At 51.3% G+C, this 15,734-nt stretch overlaps 1 protein-coding gene across 2 annotated transcripts; it reads left to right on the top strand.

Annotated features, from left to right (window-relative positions):
* Positions 1–5,163: 5,163 nt before the first annotated feature.
* LOC147226524 (uncharacterized) lies at positions 5,164–13,728 on the top strand. Of its 2 annotated transcripts, none has more exons than XM_086160296.1 (4): positions 5,164–5,533; positions 6,939–9,592; positions 11,537–11,611; positions 12,853–13,728. In XM_086160296.1, exons 2-4 carry the CDS (start codon positions 7,014–7,016, stop codon positions 13,070–13,072), a joined length of 2,874 nt encoding a protein of 957 aa, XP_086016422.1. In that variant the 5' UTR covers positions 5,164–5,533; positions 6,939–7,013; the 3' UTR covers positions 13,073–13,728. The 2 variants fall into 2 exon arrangements, with proteins under 2 accessions (XP_086016422.1, XP_086016423.1); XM_086160297.1 differs by lacking the exon at positions 5,164–5,533 and adding an exon at positions 5,977–6,008.
* The last annotated feature ends 2,006 nt before the right edge of the window (positions 13,729–15,734 follow it).

The following is a 15,734-nucleotide window of genomic DNA, read 5'->3' as shown; positions in this document are numbered from 1 at the left end:
TGACCTCTCCTCTGCTGATTCCAAGTAAACACACCGCTTGCCAAAAAATCCGGGGCTTGTTTTGGGTTCCGTTTCTGATTTTTTTGCCTCCATCCTGAACCTCCCACCCTTTTAAAGTTTCATGGTTCGGGGAGCGAGTGCCGACGCATTAATATTGAAAAAACAGAACTCGGTCAAGATCCACAAAAACAACCCAGGGGTTCCTCTGATAACAGAGGTGAACCGTGAACATGAGTCGGATGTTTCTGATTTGACGCCGCCCATTTCTCCGTACAAACTACTGCTATACGAATAAGTGCACATGTTCTGTTCTGGACACTGTGGATGTTATTCGACATCCAGAGCGTGGGTCGGCACTCGGAAGGCTCATTCGTACTCCACGTAAGACCAGCTCTTCGTACACTTCCTGCGTGATCCCGCACATTCTCGGTGAGCTCACTGATGCATAGCACAATGCAGCAAACAGCAATACCACCGGAAGTCGTGGGGAAGCACTGTTGCGCGGTATGCTCAACTGCAGCCAGCTAAAGGAACGGTGTTGTGGCGCAGTGTTGCGCGGTATGCTCAAGCGCAACCAGCTAAAGGAACGGTGTTGTTGCGCGGTATGCTCAAGCGCAACGAGCTAAAGGAACGAAAGACAACATGGTGTCTGTATGACCAGGGGATGACCACATAGATCACCTCTGCCACCTCTTCTTGTCTGAAACAGAATGTGGAACTTGGCACTGAACTCCAAACTCTACATTGCCCTCTCGTGGATGTGTTGATGGAAACAAAGCATCGCTACAAAGAGAACGTCAGCACTGCTTCTTCCTCATGGTACCACGGGACCCAGTAGTTGACACCATAGTCGTAGTCCCAAGGCACGTCAACTGGGAAAATTTGGGGGATTCTGAAGTCATCTTGCGCCTCGTAGTCCACAGAAGGTAGAAGAGCCTCAAGGAGGAGACGCAGTGCGTTCGACTCGGCGCTAAACCCGGCAATGGGCACGACACAAGGACACACACATCCAAACACCCGATGCTGATTCGCGCCACGTCCGATGTGTCTGTCCCCTCAGGACCAGGACCTCCGCCTGGCGGACAAACCCCCGCACCATCTTCAACTATGTCTTGAAAGGAGGCAACCTCCACCTCCTCCTCCTCTGGGGAAAAGCCCACCCGACCCAGACCAGACAGACGGGACCATTATTGCAAAACAAGATGAAGCTGGTGAAGACAGAGAGAAAGGGTGAATTGTACTCGCGGCCGCGCAGCTGGAATGTGAAACTCCAAATTCCTCGTATTTGTACATCCTGTGTGTGTGAATGAGTGTGTTTTTGGCAAGGAGCGGCAGCGTAAACACACACGCACTCACACTGGGTTGAAATTTGGCGAATGGGACACGATGTGAGTAAACGACGGGGAACGGATCCAGATCGCCCACACGTGAAGAGGGAACGTCCGTCCTGGCAGTGTGTAGACACACACACACACACACACACACACACACACAGAAACACACGGATGCTAAAGGTGTGTAAACACCAAAAGGCTAAGGGAAACCTTTGCTGAGAGCGAACAGCGACACGCTTATCGTAAAATGTGCAGGAACGCGCCGGAAAAAGACAAAATATTAGACGGCGGGTAAACACAAAGGGATGGTCCCTCCTCTTCTTCCTCGCCGCACCAACAATGAGATCATTTTAATGTTGTCAATGAACCCTCTGTGTGTGTGTGTGTGTGTGTGTGTGTGTGTGTGTGTGTGTGATGAGCTCCATCTGTCTGCAGATGGGAGAAGCTGCTAGTGTCGTCGTCCTCCAATTCCGGGGTCATAGCGCCCCCTGCTGGAGGACAGAGGGAAACGCAAAGGGGTGAGAAAGTAGTCAGGTGACCTTTATTTTAGTATTATAGCACATGATTATTACCGTAATTTACAGACAATAAGTCACTACTTTTTTCACACGATTTGAACACTGCGATTTAATAAAACAATGCGGTACATCTATGGATTTTTTCAGGCTAACAAGCTTCACGCCACCAAAACATTTAGCCTCCTCACATCGGGCCAATAAAATGACCGTGAAATTCTGTCGCCGTTCGATTCCGACACCGAAGACGACGTCATGGTTTTAGAGTGCAGGAGGAAGGCCGAGATAGCGATCAGCTGGAGAGGGACAAAGCGGGGATGGAAAATGGATGGATGGATGGATGGATGGACTCTTGCTTGTGTTATTTATTATTCATATTTTTCATCGGCTGTGTTATAGGCACTGTTTGGGTAAAAAGCATTTCCAGTATTTGTGGATGTTACTGGTCTATATATTATTCAAAGTTTTCTGTGTAAATATCTCATGCTACAACACGGACACCTGCAGCTTATAGACAAATACAGCCTATATACGTACACATAGATTTATTTAGTTATATTTTAGCCGGTGCGGCTTATATTCAGGTGCGCTCAATAGTCCGGAAATTATGATAGATATCTTAGAAGTATTTTTGTAAGACAAGGTAATTAGGAAATTGTATGTCTTCGATTGCAAGAAGGAAAAAAAAAACAAAAATAATAAGTATTTGTGAGATTGGGGCAAAAAAGTCTAGTTTAAAGTGAAATGCTGTGAGTAGTATCGGGAATATACAGAAGTACTGCATTAACAATGTTGGTACGTTTCAAGTAACAATGAGGCTGAAACATGAATAGTTTATACAAAAGTAAGAGGACAGAATTCATGAATAAACAACATTGTCGAAATCTTCATCTTCTCCTTTGGGCTTTTCTGTTCAGGCGTCGCCACAGCAAATCAACCTTCTCCATCTAACCCTATTCTCTGTATCCTCCTCTCTCACTACGTCCATAAATCGTCTCTTCGGTCTTCCTCTAGCGCTCAAATTCCAGCATCCGTCTGCGAATATATTCACCATCCCTGCTCTGTACATGACCCAACCATCTCACTCTATCTCCAAAACATCTAACATGTGCCGTCCCTCTGATGGACTCGTTCCTGATCCTGTCCATCCTCGTCACTCCCAAAGAGAACCTCAACATCTTCATCTCTGTGACCTCCAGCTCTGCCTCCTGTCTTTTGCTTATTGTCACTGTTTCTAGCGCGTAGAGCATCGCTGGTCTCACCAATGTGTCCTCCACCTTTCCTTTCATTCTGGCCGATAGCCTTCTGGCTCATCGTACCCCGGACTTCCTCAGAACTGAAGAAGCCTCTCGGACGACGGGTGAAAGGACTTGAAGAAATTCAAGTCCGGTTGCCAGAACAAGCCTTCACCATGACCTGGATGACTGAGAACCTCCGCAGACAAGTACCCTCGAGACATTTACACCTACTTTTGGTGGAAGGAAGTTTTCAGGTTCATCTGTTCACCCCCAAGGAAACCAACAGGTAAAAACATCCAGGACTACATGAATCATTCATCCACTCCCCTTCCTCGTATCCAGGTGAGACCAGGGAGAGGGAAGCGACTTGTAGATCTTTTCCTCCTTTAATTCACATAACACGTTGAAATAAAGATGACGTTCCTCGCCTCGACCTTGCCGCGTGGAACATCTGGGGGTTCCTCCACTTTTCTCTGGAGCCGGCGGCTTTTTAGGAAAATCAAACTTTAATGAGGGTAAAAACATTCTCGGAGCAAAACCCTCCCGACAAGATCGCTGAAATCTCCTCCCGTGAGTTCCTTTGTTTTCAAAACGGCAGAAAAGAGAAACCTTTACAATTAAACTTTCATGGGCAATCTGTCCGTGGCACACCTCCGAGCCGCCTCCCTCTGGCTAATCGGCGCCCTGGTGGACGCGTACGGGACTGCAGTCTGTTTCTCCTCGGAGTTCACGTTCAAAGCACTTGGACTGTTCACAGAGGCGGGGTTCAACTTGGACGGGCCACCTGTCAATCACATGGGGATCTATCAATCACAAGGGCACAGATAGATGGCCTCCAAACATTCAACCTCCCATTGACACCTCCAGAGAGGTCAGTCGTCAATGAACCGGTGACTGTTTTCAGTCTGGACCAAGCTGGAGAAAACTCAGGTCAGAGAACATGGAGAGAGATCCCGGGCAGGAATGGCATGTGACCCGTGACGCTCTCTGATTGGCTAACCAGCCGACGATGATGACAATCACTAAAATAATAACTGACAGTACTTAGATGTCCCAGACGCCACAAAGGCAGCAGACATCACGGCACACCTAGTCCCGCACCTGGTTGTGTTCGGTTAGATCTCGGCTCAGGCCTTGAACGCAACACGTCAGCTGCATCGCAGCCAGTTGTCGGCTTGAGAACGGCATCTGAAAAAAGAATGACGCGGTGATGGGACCCAACACCATCTCCGTGGAGACGGGGGAGAACGCCAACACTGGAATGCGCGATAAGGTTGTGGTCAGTTGTCATACACAGGTGGGTATCCCAAAACAGTGGCAGCCTCCAGAGTACCCTAGAGTGCTCCAGAGGTCTCTAGAGTACAACAGAGTACTACAGAGTGCTCCAGAGTACTCGAGTACCACAGAGTACTACAGAGTACTTCATAGTACTACAGAGTACTCCAGAGTACTCCAGAGTACTACAAGCTTGGACTTGACCCTCGTTGTGGTTCAGGGTTTCTCCAAGTGGTAAGTCTACCTCAAGGTCAGTCCGCACAAACACTCCACTGCCGGCCATTGTTGATGTTTACACTCTCAGTTCCCATGTTTTTCTAATTATTAGGAAGTGTCTCTATGCCTGTTTTAGTCCGTCACAAAGTCACAGAGCGTTTGTACTACAGCATCTCTGGTGTGGACGGGGGTTGTTTTTTGTCTCTGTTTGTGGACGCGGCTCTACATCCATGGCCGGATTTGAATGAAATCCAGACTCCAGCATGACTCGTTAAATTAAGCCGTCCTCTCCTGTCCTCCACCTCCCTGTCCACCTCTTCGTCCTCCGTCCATTCCTTTCTTCCGGCGTTTTCCCTGCTTTATAAAATGCAGGGTAATTTCGACACAGTCCCTACCTCACTGATGCAAGTCACCCCCTCCTCCTCCTCCTCCTCCTCTTCCTCCCTCCCTCTCTCTCTCGCTCTCTCTCTCTCTTTCTCTCCCTTCTCCCTTACTGTCTTTTTCAATCTCCGCCCCGGAGCTGCAGATCAGGATGCATGGATGCTAGGAGGAGGAGGAGGAGGAGGAAGAGGAGGAGGAGGAAGAGGAGGAGGTTGACGGAAATCAAAAGGGAGCGTGAGAGGTTGGGGACACAGAGAGGAGGGGAATTTTTGGTTTTTTTTTTGTTTTTTGTTTTTGTTTTTTTTTTTTAAAGGCAAAGACAGAACAGGAGGGGACGGTGGAGGTACAACCTCCCCCCCCCCGCCCCCCAAAAAAAGAAGAGGTGGACGGGACGCCGGGAGGACGAGTGCAAATTTGTTTCAAGTCACGAGGACGGCGATTGCTGACCGCTTCGTGGGGGGGCGGGTTGGAGCGTGAGGAAAAAAAGAGTAAAGAGGAGGAGAAAGTGATTCCGGGAGGAAGAGGGAAAGTGGAAACTCTAAAGAGGGGAGGACGAGGTCAGACGGAAAGTCAGGTATGACACCTGGGGAGCGAAGGCTGCCTTCCCCCCGGGTCTTTAAGACCTTCATGAACGTGGCAATGCGGGGTTTATTATTATTTTTAGTTTGGGGGCGCAGGGGGGGGGGGTGGGGGGGGGTTAACGGCATCATTTTAATGGCGGAGAACGGCTGTCATTTTGAGTTAACGAGGAAAAAAAAAAAAAAAAAAACGAGCACTCCCGCTGACTTGGCTGGAAGGAAATAGTCACCGGCGGGACGGCGAACACCGGAACGTCCCCTCCGGTGATCTCCACCTTGCCGGACGCGTCGCAGAGAAGAAGGGGGAGGAGGAGGAGGAGGAAGGGGACTTCTTTCTTTTCTTTTTTTTTCCTCTTTGCCCCCCCCCGGTGTTGAATTACTGCAGCGTCGAAGCCCGGCGACCGTGCGAACGACCTCGGGAGTACAGGCGCGTGAAGGAGCGACGCGGGCGCGTGGTAGTCCCGCTGCAAGGTGAGCCGATCGCCGAGGACGGACGGAGAGACGGGGTCATCGGTGAATAAGAGGATTTTCCAGCTGTCCGTCTGAGGTGGAGTTATTTATTGGGCGGATGAATTATTCCATTTGTCTGAGACTTCAAGAGGATGGAGCTGCTGTGAGTCAAATTTGGCAACGGAGGGGGGAGGTGAGGGTTTCCGGAACATCACTCAGAACGGGTTCCTCACAGCTCCAGGAAAATGATATTTAACGCCATTGACAAATGGCAGCGGAAGTTAAACTTTAAGAATTCGGAACAAAGTGAGCCAAAGTTTTGGGGAAGAACAGGAGAATCGGAAATCGGCTCCGAATTTTTGTATGTAAACACAGCGGGAACTGGCACCCGATCGGACGGAGACCTTCTGAATCGTTCTCTGTCTCACATGGGTTTGTCACCCGACCCGTGGCCGGTTATTCTTTTTCATTGTCCAATCCTTTCATTCATTCATTCATTCATTCATTCATTATCTACACCGCTTAATCCTCACTGAGGGTCATGGCTTGGGCGGCTGTGATTGGCCGAGAGGCGGGGTTCACCATCACAACACATATCGAGACATACGACCATAAACTCTGATTCATTTGTCATACGACCACATCACCTCTTCGTACTGGAGTCATACGGACATATAACCATTAGCACACCCGGACAATGTAGGGCCTCCACATTGTCCTGCATGTTTGTGGACTGTGGGAGGGAAGGGATGAAGCAATGTGGAGACTCCAAACAGAAAGGCCCCTCCGTGGGAATCCAACCGGGGACCCTCTCGCCGTGAGGCAGCCCGCCGTCCAATTTTCTCCGGCCGAGCGCGAGGAAGTCCGGAGGAGCCGAGGTGGAAGCGAGTCTCTGCCTTCTCAATTATTTCTTTCACATCACCCCATTGTCTCCTCTCCTTGCTTTTTTAGACGGATTAAATGGTGCGGAAACGCTCTCCGAGCTGACGGACGTCTGAGCGCAGCCAGCGAGGTGGGAGGAGCGAGATGGGGAGACGGGCGGCCGACCTGACCGCTCCGGTTCCGGTCCTGGGGATATCCGCCCTGGTGGCGGGGGTCCGCGGCTGGAAGACGACGGGAGGTGAGCGGCCCGGGAGCCTCCTGCTGCAGACGTTGGGTCTTCAGTGCAGCACCGGGAGCCAGACGTCACCCGGGATGGGCATACCCGCCGCACCGCAGAGCGGCAGGCCGACCGACCTGTCGGGGAGCGACGGCAAAACCAGCGACTGCTTCGGAGGAACCGAGCACAGGGAGGTTTTGCCGCTGATGAGGAGCGACAGGGAGGGGAGGGCCGTTTACAAGCAGAGGAGCTCGGAATCCAAGAGCAAAAAGGAAGTGACTTTTAAGGCGGTTGACGGCGAGGCATCCCGGGATGGGAGCGCGATGAGCTCCTGCACCCGGGCCATCAAAACCGACTTGCGTTTTGTTGGGACTATCACCAACGTAAGGCCGAAACCGAGGTCAATCGCCCGCTACACCAACGGCAGCGTGGTGGATTCAGAGGCGATGGGCGGGATTAGCGTCGACAATGATGAACTGATGCCTGGAAAACGCGTAACGACCCAAACCAGGGCGCAGCGTCATCACCAGGAGAATTTGGGGACGGCGCGGCAGATTTCTGCCCCGCGACCTTTTGGCCCGGCGCAACAAATATGCAACCACTGCGGCGGAAGGCAAAGAGCTACGGCCGGTGTCGGGACTTTGGGCAGGAAAGACTTCAGAAACAGAGTTCCTCGGGCAGAGAAAGCGCACCGCTCACCCACAGTTAGTGTCCGGGCGTCACACCTACAGGTTACCTTTAACCCAAGTGATAACCAATCGCCAGCGGGCACCAGCAGCGCAGACAAGACGGGGGAACAACCACAACTATTCATCAACGATGACTTTGGATACAGAAAAAAGGTCCAACCCCCGTGTCCGGTGCATTCAGCCTCCAAGCGCTTATCGCTAACCCATCCTGCCCACCCCATCCCATCCCAAAAAGCAAAGAGCATCCAAGACGCTAAAGCTGTCGCGAACGTGGCAAAAGGCGGCGATACAACAAAGAAAGCGGCAGAACCAACTCAGGAGGTTAAAATTGCCAGGCCGACAAGCCTGATGTTGACTCCGCTCATGGCAACGGCGACCAAACCGAACAACCCCCAACCACACACCTACCCCGTGTTGACCCCACGCAACGCGACGCGCCGCCTCCCGCAAAATGTTCCTGTTTCCGTGCACCCCGCGCCAGGTAACGCGGCGACTTCTTTTTTGTACACGACAGCGGCCGGCCGCCAAAACACAAGTGCTGAGGGTCCGGCCTCAAAAGACACACACTATGACAACGCAGCGGTATGTCCTGCGAAAGTTAGCGGCGACGAAAACAGAATACAAGTGACGCCTGGCCTTCCAGCCTCAGATGAACAAACTGAAACTTCAGCAGATTTAACTCAGCAGCTGTGGGGGGTATCCCCAAAAGTAGACAGACGCTCGCCAGCATCCTTTTATCAGCCATTAATGAGCTCAACTTCCGTTGCAAAAACCCAACAAACAACGATACAGGCTCCAATTTGTAGCGCTGCTTTTCCCAAAAGGCCTTTGGACCGAGCTGCTAAGGCAACCGCGCGACACGTCGGGGCTACGGACACACCAGCCCGGTCCAAGTTGTGTGTCAAAACGGCATCGCTAGACACACTAGCCGCTGCACCTGCGGAGTCAGACGCCGTCTTGCAGCCGACCGGAGATAAAAAGGAAGCCCTCAGGTACTCGTCACCCAGTCTGAGGAACGCGCCTTCCCCGTCCGCGCGGCCGGGGAGCCAGGACGGCGTCGGCACATGCAAAACATCACATCGGACGGCAGCACATCAACACGGAAAATCGTGCGGTCGTAATGAAGCGCAGCCCTCCGGGGCCTCCGGCGCCGCAGACAGCAGCTCTAATGAGTCTGCTTTCCACTGTCAGGGAATCACTTCCAACAGCACCTACGCGCCACCCCCGCGGCTAAATGTTAGCGGGGTTGGTGCGCTAGATGGGGTTACAAAAGGGCACCGGCAGCCAGCGGCGGATAATAACCTCGCAACCAGCCGCGACCCCGATGACAACACATCCGATGTGAAGCTAATCAACGGGTTCCTTTCAGAGACGAGATGCGGTGATAATTCGAGGCGATCGCAGGTCAGCAAACTTCAGGGCGGCTCTCGTCGGCAAGGCCGCCCGGATTACGACCGCAAAGCCGGTAACGCAGAAGCGCGCACGGGTGCGACGCTTGGGGAGACGCGTCCGGCAAGCGGTACCCAAATCCGTCGGCCAGGCGTCGCTCCGGAGCGACTCCGCGCGCAAACACGGCAAGGTTACGACCCCTTGTCGGGTAAGGGCACGGATCCCCCCGGCTCCGGCAGCGGCCCCCCGGCCCACTCCCACCCGGCCCCGCCTCGGCCCCCCGCCGCCTCCCCCCGCTGCTGCCGATCGGCCGCCCTCCAGCGAAGGCTGGAGACGGTGGAGGCCAACCTGGCTGCCAACAAGGACAGGATCACCACACTGCTCAACATTATCCATGACCTGGAGGCCTGCCATCCCCCCAGCCCCGGGTAGGAGTGTGTGTTTGTGTTATTAGTTTGCAGACGGTGCAATCCGCGATGATAAACTGAGTCCTTTCGGCTGCACTCTAGTGTTTGGAGACCAAACGTCGATTAGACTAGACCGAGCATTCCATCGATAATCAATTGAGACGGATGCAGACGTCGGATCTGGCCAATTGTTCTCACTCGCCAAAATGTGAGAGGCAGATTGCCGGGCCGAATTAAATACCGCCATCAATCTTTATCCCTTTAACGACTTTGATTAATGTTCGGTGACAGCGGCCGCTCCAATCACAATGGGGAAAAGTCTGGAACACCTTTGATTCTTCTTTTTTTTTTTTTTTTTTTTTTTTCTCTTTGATGCGGTAACCAAAGTTACACTCAAGTCCCGGTAATTCTCAAAGTAAATTTCCTCGGCTGATTTGCTGATTAATGCCATGCAATCGGGGGTAATTAGGTACGGGTCTTTGTATTATTCTGAGGACTTTGCTTTGATTTTGGAATCCCACATTGGGTATTCCGTGTCATGGCGTAATAGATAGCCAATTTCTGACTCAGAAATTTAAAGCTTAAATTTGGTTCCAGGAAGTAGCCTCCTCCAGGGGAACCTTTTAGCTCTACGTTCCCACAGGCAGTAAGGGACCAGGGTAGGGACCTTAAGCTCCACACTCAAAAAGAAACCACGAACGAAGAAGACGACAACGTGGACGGCACGGTGGTGGAAACTGCCACGGCGTTCATGGAATAATAACTATTGCCTATTAGAAGGGTTGGAGTGTTCTTATGTTCTTCCTGCACTGCCTGGCCTTGTGAAGAACCCTATTAGCCGTTAGCTAACTCCACATTTATTTTGGCCCAAAATGCTGATATTCCTCTGTAAGTTCTGGACCTATCCGTCGCTCCATTCCCTGCCGCTTCAGTCCATTTTGTCCCAAGAAAACATCTGACCAGCGGTCGGGGTAGTTTCTAAAAATGGTGCACCGCAGTACGCCACAAGTACGGCTTATGAGTGCGACCGATCACCTGAGTTCCTATGGAACCGTAAAAAGGCCCTGCTGCTTTGAAACAGGACCAAAGGTGGCTCTATGATTGAGTTCCTACTTCCTGGTTCCTCTGCTGTCTAAACGCACCAAAACAAGGTCTATTTCCTGACAGTTCTTGAGGTTCCGGGCATTGCAAAAGACTCCTTTCGTTGGAAACCACCTAATGCGAGCTGACCTCAATGCCACCTCTTTCAAATTCTGACTTTTTCCCAAATAAACCCTAAATTCATGTCCACTCATAGCCTGGGGCGATTAGCGGTTAGCGTAGCTTCCTGGCTCCATCGGCAGAATAATTCATGGCCGGCGTAGGTTTGAGTAAGCATTTAGTGGGCTTGTAATGCACACGGGGGAGGGAGTGGATTAATCGTCTCACTCGGGTTTTGTTGCCCAGACCTTGGGCGGGAGATCTTTGAACCGGAATGAGTCACGGCTCAGATTCGCCGGAGCGGCCGGATGCCTTCGTAGGCTCGTGGGGAAACGGTGGACGGATTTTGAATCTTTGAAAATCAAACGTCTCGGTCTGCCCGCTGGACAAACGGCACGAAAATATAACGAAGAGATAAAGGTTGGGGCGATAAAGGTCCACCGCCAGTTGGAAGCGTTCAGTATTCAGATGTTGATCTCGAAGGGGAACCTGCGCGGCTTCCTGGGCGCTGCCGCCCGCTGCCGCGGCCGGACGAAGGTGGACGCGGTGCCGCGGAAACCCTTTCCGGGGAAAAGCATGAGGAATTAAAAAGCGGCCTGGCGGCAAAGTGTCTCCGTCAATCACCGTCGTCCGGCGTGACATGCTAATCGGCGGTGACAGTCTCCGAGGTCAGAGCCGCTCTAACAACCTTCCACAACCGGCGGCGGGTGAGGGTGGACGCCATACCGGGGGGTTTCATCTAATTAAGTCCTCTCTTTATTCCAGTCGGTGCTGCCGTGAAACGGGGCAGGATCTGAAGAACTGCTCCACCTGCCAGAGGACGGCCTGTGTGGTCTACAGGTGAGATGATGAGACCAGAAGCCACTAGAGATCTGGGAGGTACCGAGAGCTGATCTCGCAGGGGAAAAAAAAAGAGATAAGGGACTGGTGTAGAAGGTGCAGCCATGGCGTCCGGTTTGGAAACACTGAGGAGCAGAAGATGAAGACGTGGACTGCTTTTTTTGGGAGTGAGAAGGGTGGAAAGGATCAGAAGGACAGCACATGGTAGATGTTCTGGAGATAGAAGTCAGACTGAGATGGCTTGGACATGGAAAGAGGAGGAGGGGTGAAGATCTGGGTAGAAGGATGGTGGGGGAGGTTGGAACTGGAGGAGGTTTATTGATGGAGAGAAAGAAGATGGATAGAGGCAGATGATTGGCCCTTGCAGAGGTGGAGGCGGGCGATTGGCCGCGGTGCCCCAAGAAGGAAGCAGCCAGAAGGGTGGAAAAAATGGGAGGATAGGATGGAGAAACTGCCTCATGATCTCCAAAAAATGACAATCATGAGAAATCATGACGCTTCCCAAGAAGCTTAAGGTAAATGAAGATCAGACCACGGAGGAACATTGTTCTCTCGAGCTACAACAAACACAACTAACCTTAAAGAGTCTCCTCTTTGCTTGTTTTTCAAATACTTTTACACGAGGTGTGTGTGTGTGTGTGTGTGTTTTGGGAAGAGGTGCAGAGGTCCCACAGTATGGTTGTAGTTCTATCTAATTATTCACATACTTGGAAGGGGAGAAAAAATAGATTTTTCTGACCAACCGTCTACAGATGCAGACGATTCATTCATTAATTCATTTATTCTCCACATCTGCACCCGGGGATGTGGGGTTGCTGGAGCCTCGCCCAGCTGTCATTGGGTGAGAGGCGGGATCGTCTATGGAGACATTCAACCATTCACCCTCTCATTCACATGTCCTATAGGGACATTCAACCATTCACCCTCTCCTTCACATGTCCTATAGGGACATACAACTATTCACCCTGTCATTCTTGGTCATAGACATGCAACATTTAACCCTCTCATTTGTGGATCATCCAGAGACATAAAACCATTCACTCATTCATTCATACGTCATATGGACACACACAATAAGTCACTCTCATTCACAGGTTATTGAGACATACAGCCATTCACTCTCCTATTCATTCATGCATCTGGACAGCTGAGGATCTCCAATGAACCTCCTGGTGTTCACAAAGGGCATTTCAGGAGAAAATAGCAACTGAACCCCCTGCCTGTGTGTCCGTCTAATCCAGCGTGGAGTACGACTTCCGGCAGCAGGAGAGACGTTTCCTGGAGGTCCTCAATCAGGCGGCAGACGGCGGCGGCCATGCTCTCTCCACCCTGCTACCCGACTCCCTCAATTTCGGCCTGCTCAGGAACCTCGTCAGAAACTTCTCCAGGTCCAAGGTGAAGAGGAAGAAGCTGTGCAAGACCGTCTTCGGGTGGCTGCCGCGCAAAACCCAGCGGGTGTAGGACTTGGCTGTTGACCCTTGCAACGGTGGTTGTCATGGAAGCCACTATTTTGAAGTAATACTACACACGCAAATAAGCATGAATTTTTTTTATAAAGCCAAAAATGACCCTTTATGAACATTTTCCAATTTATTTCCTTTGTATTTCAGGACCGTTTGGTTTTACTTCCATTTTGGTGACTTAAAAGCACTCAGAATCCGTGCAAAACGTCTTTACCGATGAACATACATTCGAGACTTTTGTTTTTCTCATAAATGTTCAGGAAAGGCTACATTCATTCATGCTCTCCTGTATAAAACTGGACGATTAAAAATCGAGCTGCGGAGATGCTCTTGGAGACGATGGGTAAGGGGTTAATGGCAAGCAAGAAGGACTTTGTGCTGATTTAAATTCCTGCTGCCTGGAATTACAGTTGGATCTGTGACCTTCACAGGGAAGCCTCCTCCTCCTCCTCAGGCCCTAACCTCCTGAAAGAGTCCGACGACCAGCGGTCTCCCTACTTTTATACCGCCCCCGCCTCCGCAGGCTTGGTTTTTTTGTTCTCGTTCCCTCTTGAGCCTCCTCGTCCTCGCTGCCGCCGCCGCTCTCGTGTGTGAAACCGCTTCTTCCGATCACGTTTTTGAGATGCAAAAATAAACATTTAGTTTTCCCTTTTCTCCTGTTTGTGTGATTCCGCTAATCCTACGGGGTCTCCCGTCTTTGTCCATGGGGTCTCCAAATCCCCGAACAATCTCGCCTTCACAAAGGGGTGTGCGAGTAAATCAAATGGCGCTGCGGGGAGGTCGCACTGAAGCGTGAGTGGCGGGAGTTAAAAGGGAGGAAAAAAAAAAAAAAAATGGCGGCGTGCTCAAAGCTGTGCACACGTGCTGCTAATTGTAACTACTGAACTGCATCCTGCTCATTAGGACCTACAGAGTGGCAGGAGCTTCCAAAGGACGGTTGCTGTCACAAGGGCACTTCCTGGAACGCTCAAGTTGGAGACAGAAGATCTCCCAGAGGGTCAAAGTGTTGAAAATAACACACACACACACACATACACACACCGTATTAAAACATTTGACGGGTGGGGGGTAAAGTGAGGGAGACATTTTTGCTAAATAAGGCAAAAAAACACAAATGCTACAAGCACCACTGCTAGCGCTATCACTTTGACAGCAGACGCCATGAGGAGGTCTGAAGGCAGGAAGAAGAAGATACTTGATGGACTTTTTTGGACAGAACAGTTCCAAGATCTGTTCCAAGAACCTTTTAGTTTTGCATTTCCACAATCGGCAACGGACGACGGTAGGGTGATGTGTACCTTAAGCTCCAACTCGACAAACCACCAAAGAAGAACAAGGGTGCGACGTGGACAACATGGAGGTGGAAGCTACCACAGCGTTCTTGTTCTGCATGGCGGGAATTATGACCACGGGCTATCAGATCGGTTGAAATATCTTCATCTGATCAGCTGATCAATCCTTCTGTTGCGTGGCACTCTGGCGCTCCATTTCTCGCCGTTTCCGTTCATTTTATCCCGAGAAAACATCCGACCTCTGACCAGGATCGTTTCTAAAAATGGCGCCAAACGGTTGGCTCGAAGCACCTGGTAAAGACCCTGCAGTAGGAGCTAACATGGTTCTAGGAGCTGAGATGCATGATCCCTGGTTCCTTTGCTGCCCCAATGCACCGAGACATGGTTCTACGGTAAGAAAGCGGCTAAAGTCCCGCCTTCTTCACTCGGATTGGCTGTTTCACATGTACCGAGGGCCTTTAAATTTCTAGGGCGGATCGATTCTTGGACTTGGCGAAGCTGTCATCTATCGCCAGTCAAGGGCCACCTGACCTCAGAACCTCTGCTGTATTTACGGATATTAAATCCCATATTTTCTCTGGCAGCCCCCCTCGGGGAAGTTGCGGCGTCCTGAGGCGTGATCCCTTCCGAGCTGCACGCCACACAAATACCGTCCGGCCCCCACTGGGGTTTCTTCAGGCCCCCCCGAGGCCTGTGGACCGTACAGCCAGAGTTAATCATGAGCCGCTCCGGCGGATCAATATTTGCTCAGCTGCTGCTGTCAATTTCACAACCGACCGGTGCCGGCCGGTCGGCCCGAGCCAAAGAACACGTCTTTGAATGGCGCTGTGCTTTATGGGTCATTCCGGGCAGCGGGAGATGGTTTGAGCAGAGGACAGTTCCGTGGTCTCAGTTGAGTATCCCGGCTTCCGACAAACACACAAGTAAATAAATCACTAACAACATTGTCCGAAAACTCCCGTTGGAAGACGCTGAGGGGTGGATTTGGAGGAATCGCTCTGCGGCCCAAGTCCACCGCAGGGTATTCTTAATTCGATCACGCACAGTGGCACAGCCGTTAGCGCTTACGGCTCGCAGCCCGAAGGTCCCTGGTTGGATTCCCACAAGGTAGCCTTTCTGCGTGGAGTCTCCATGTTCTTCCCCCGGTCTGCCCAGGGTTCCTCCCACCGTCCAAAAACATGCAGGAGGTCCACCGGAGACCCAAATTGCTCAGAGCGAGTGAAGAGTGAAGTGTAAAATTACTCTCTTTATAGAGGAACCATGAGAACAAAAGCACCCATACATTTTATATCTCATCGAGTTTGTGCCAGGGACATTACTGTGACATTGACTAACCGTGATGGGATAATGTTGAACTATTTAAATAAC

The sequence above is a fragment of the Fistularia commersonii genome, chromosome 15 (assembly GCF_037954325.1).
Source record: "Fistularia commersonii isolate RoL2024-O1a breed Wild chromosome 15, RoL_Fcom_v1.0, whole genome shotgun sequence".
NCBI classification, from domain to species: domain Eukaryota; kingdom Metazoa; phylum Chordata; class Actinopteri; order Syngnathiformes; family Fistulariidae; genus Fistularia; species Fistularia commersonii.
The sequence above is the reverse complement of the archived record's forward strand: the minus strand, read 5'-3'. Positions and strand labels throughout refer to the sequence as shown.

Bases quoted from the DNA above. Each gene is read 5' to 3' on its own strand.
- LOC147226524 (XM_086160296.1), top strand. From the start codon at position 7,014: ATGGGGAGACGGGCGGCCGACCTGACCGCTCCGGTTCCGGTCCTGGGG. The intron at 9,593-11,536 runs GTAGGAGTGTGT...TCTTTATTCCAG, and splicing joins TGCCATCCCCCCAGCCCCGG to TCGGTGCTGCCGTGAAACGG. The intron at 11,612-12,852 runs GTGAGATGATGA...CGTCTAATCCAG, and splicing joins ACGGCCTGTGTGGTCTACAG to CGTGGAGTACGACTTCCGGC.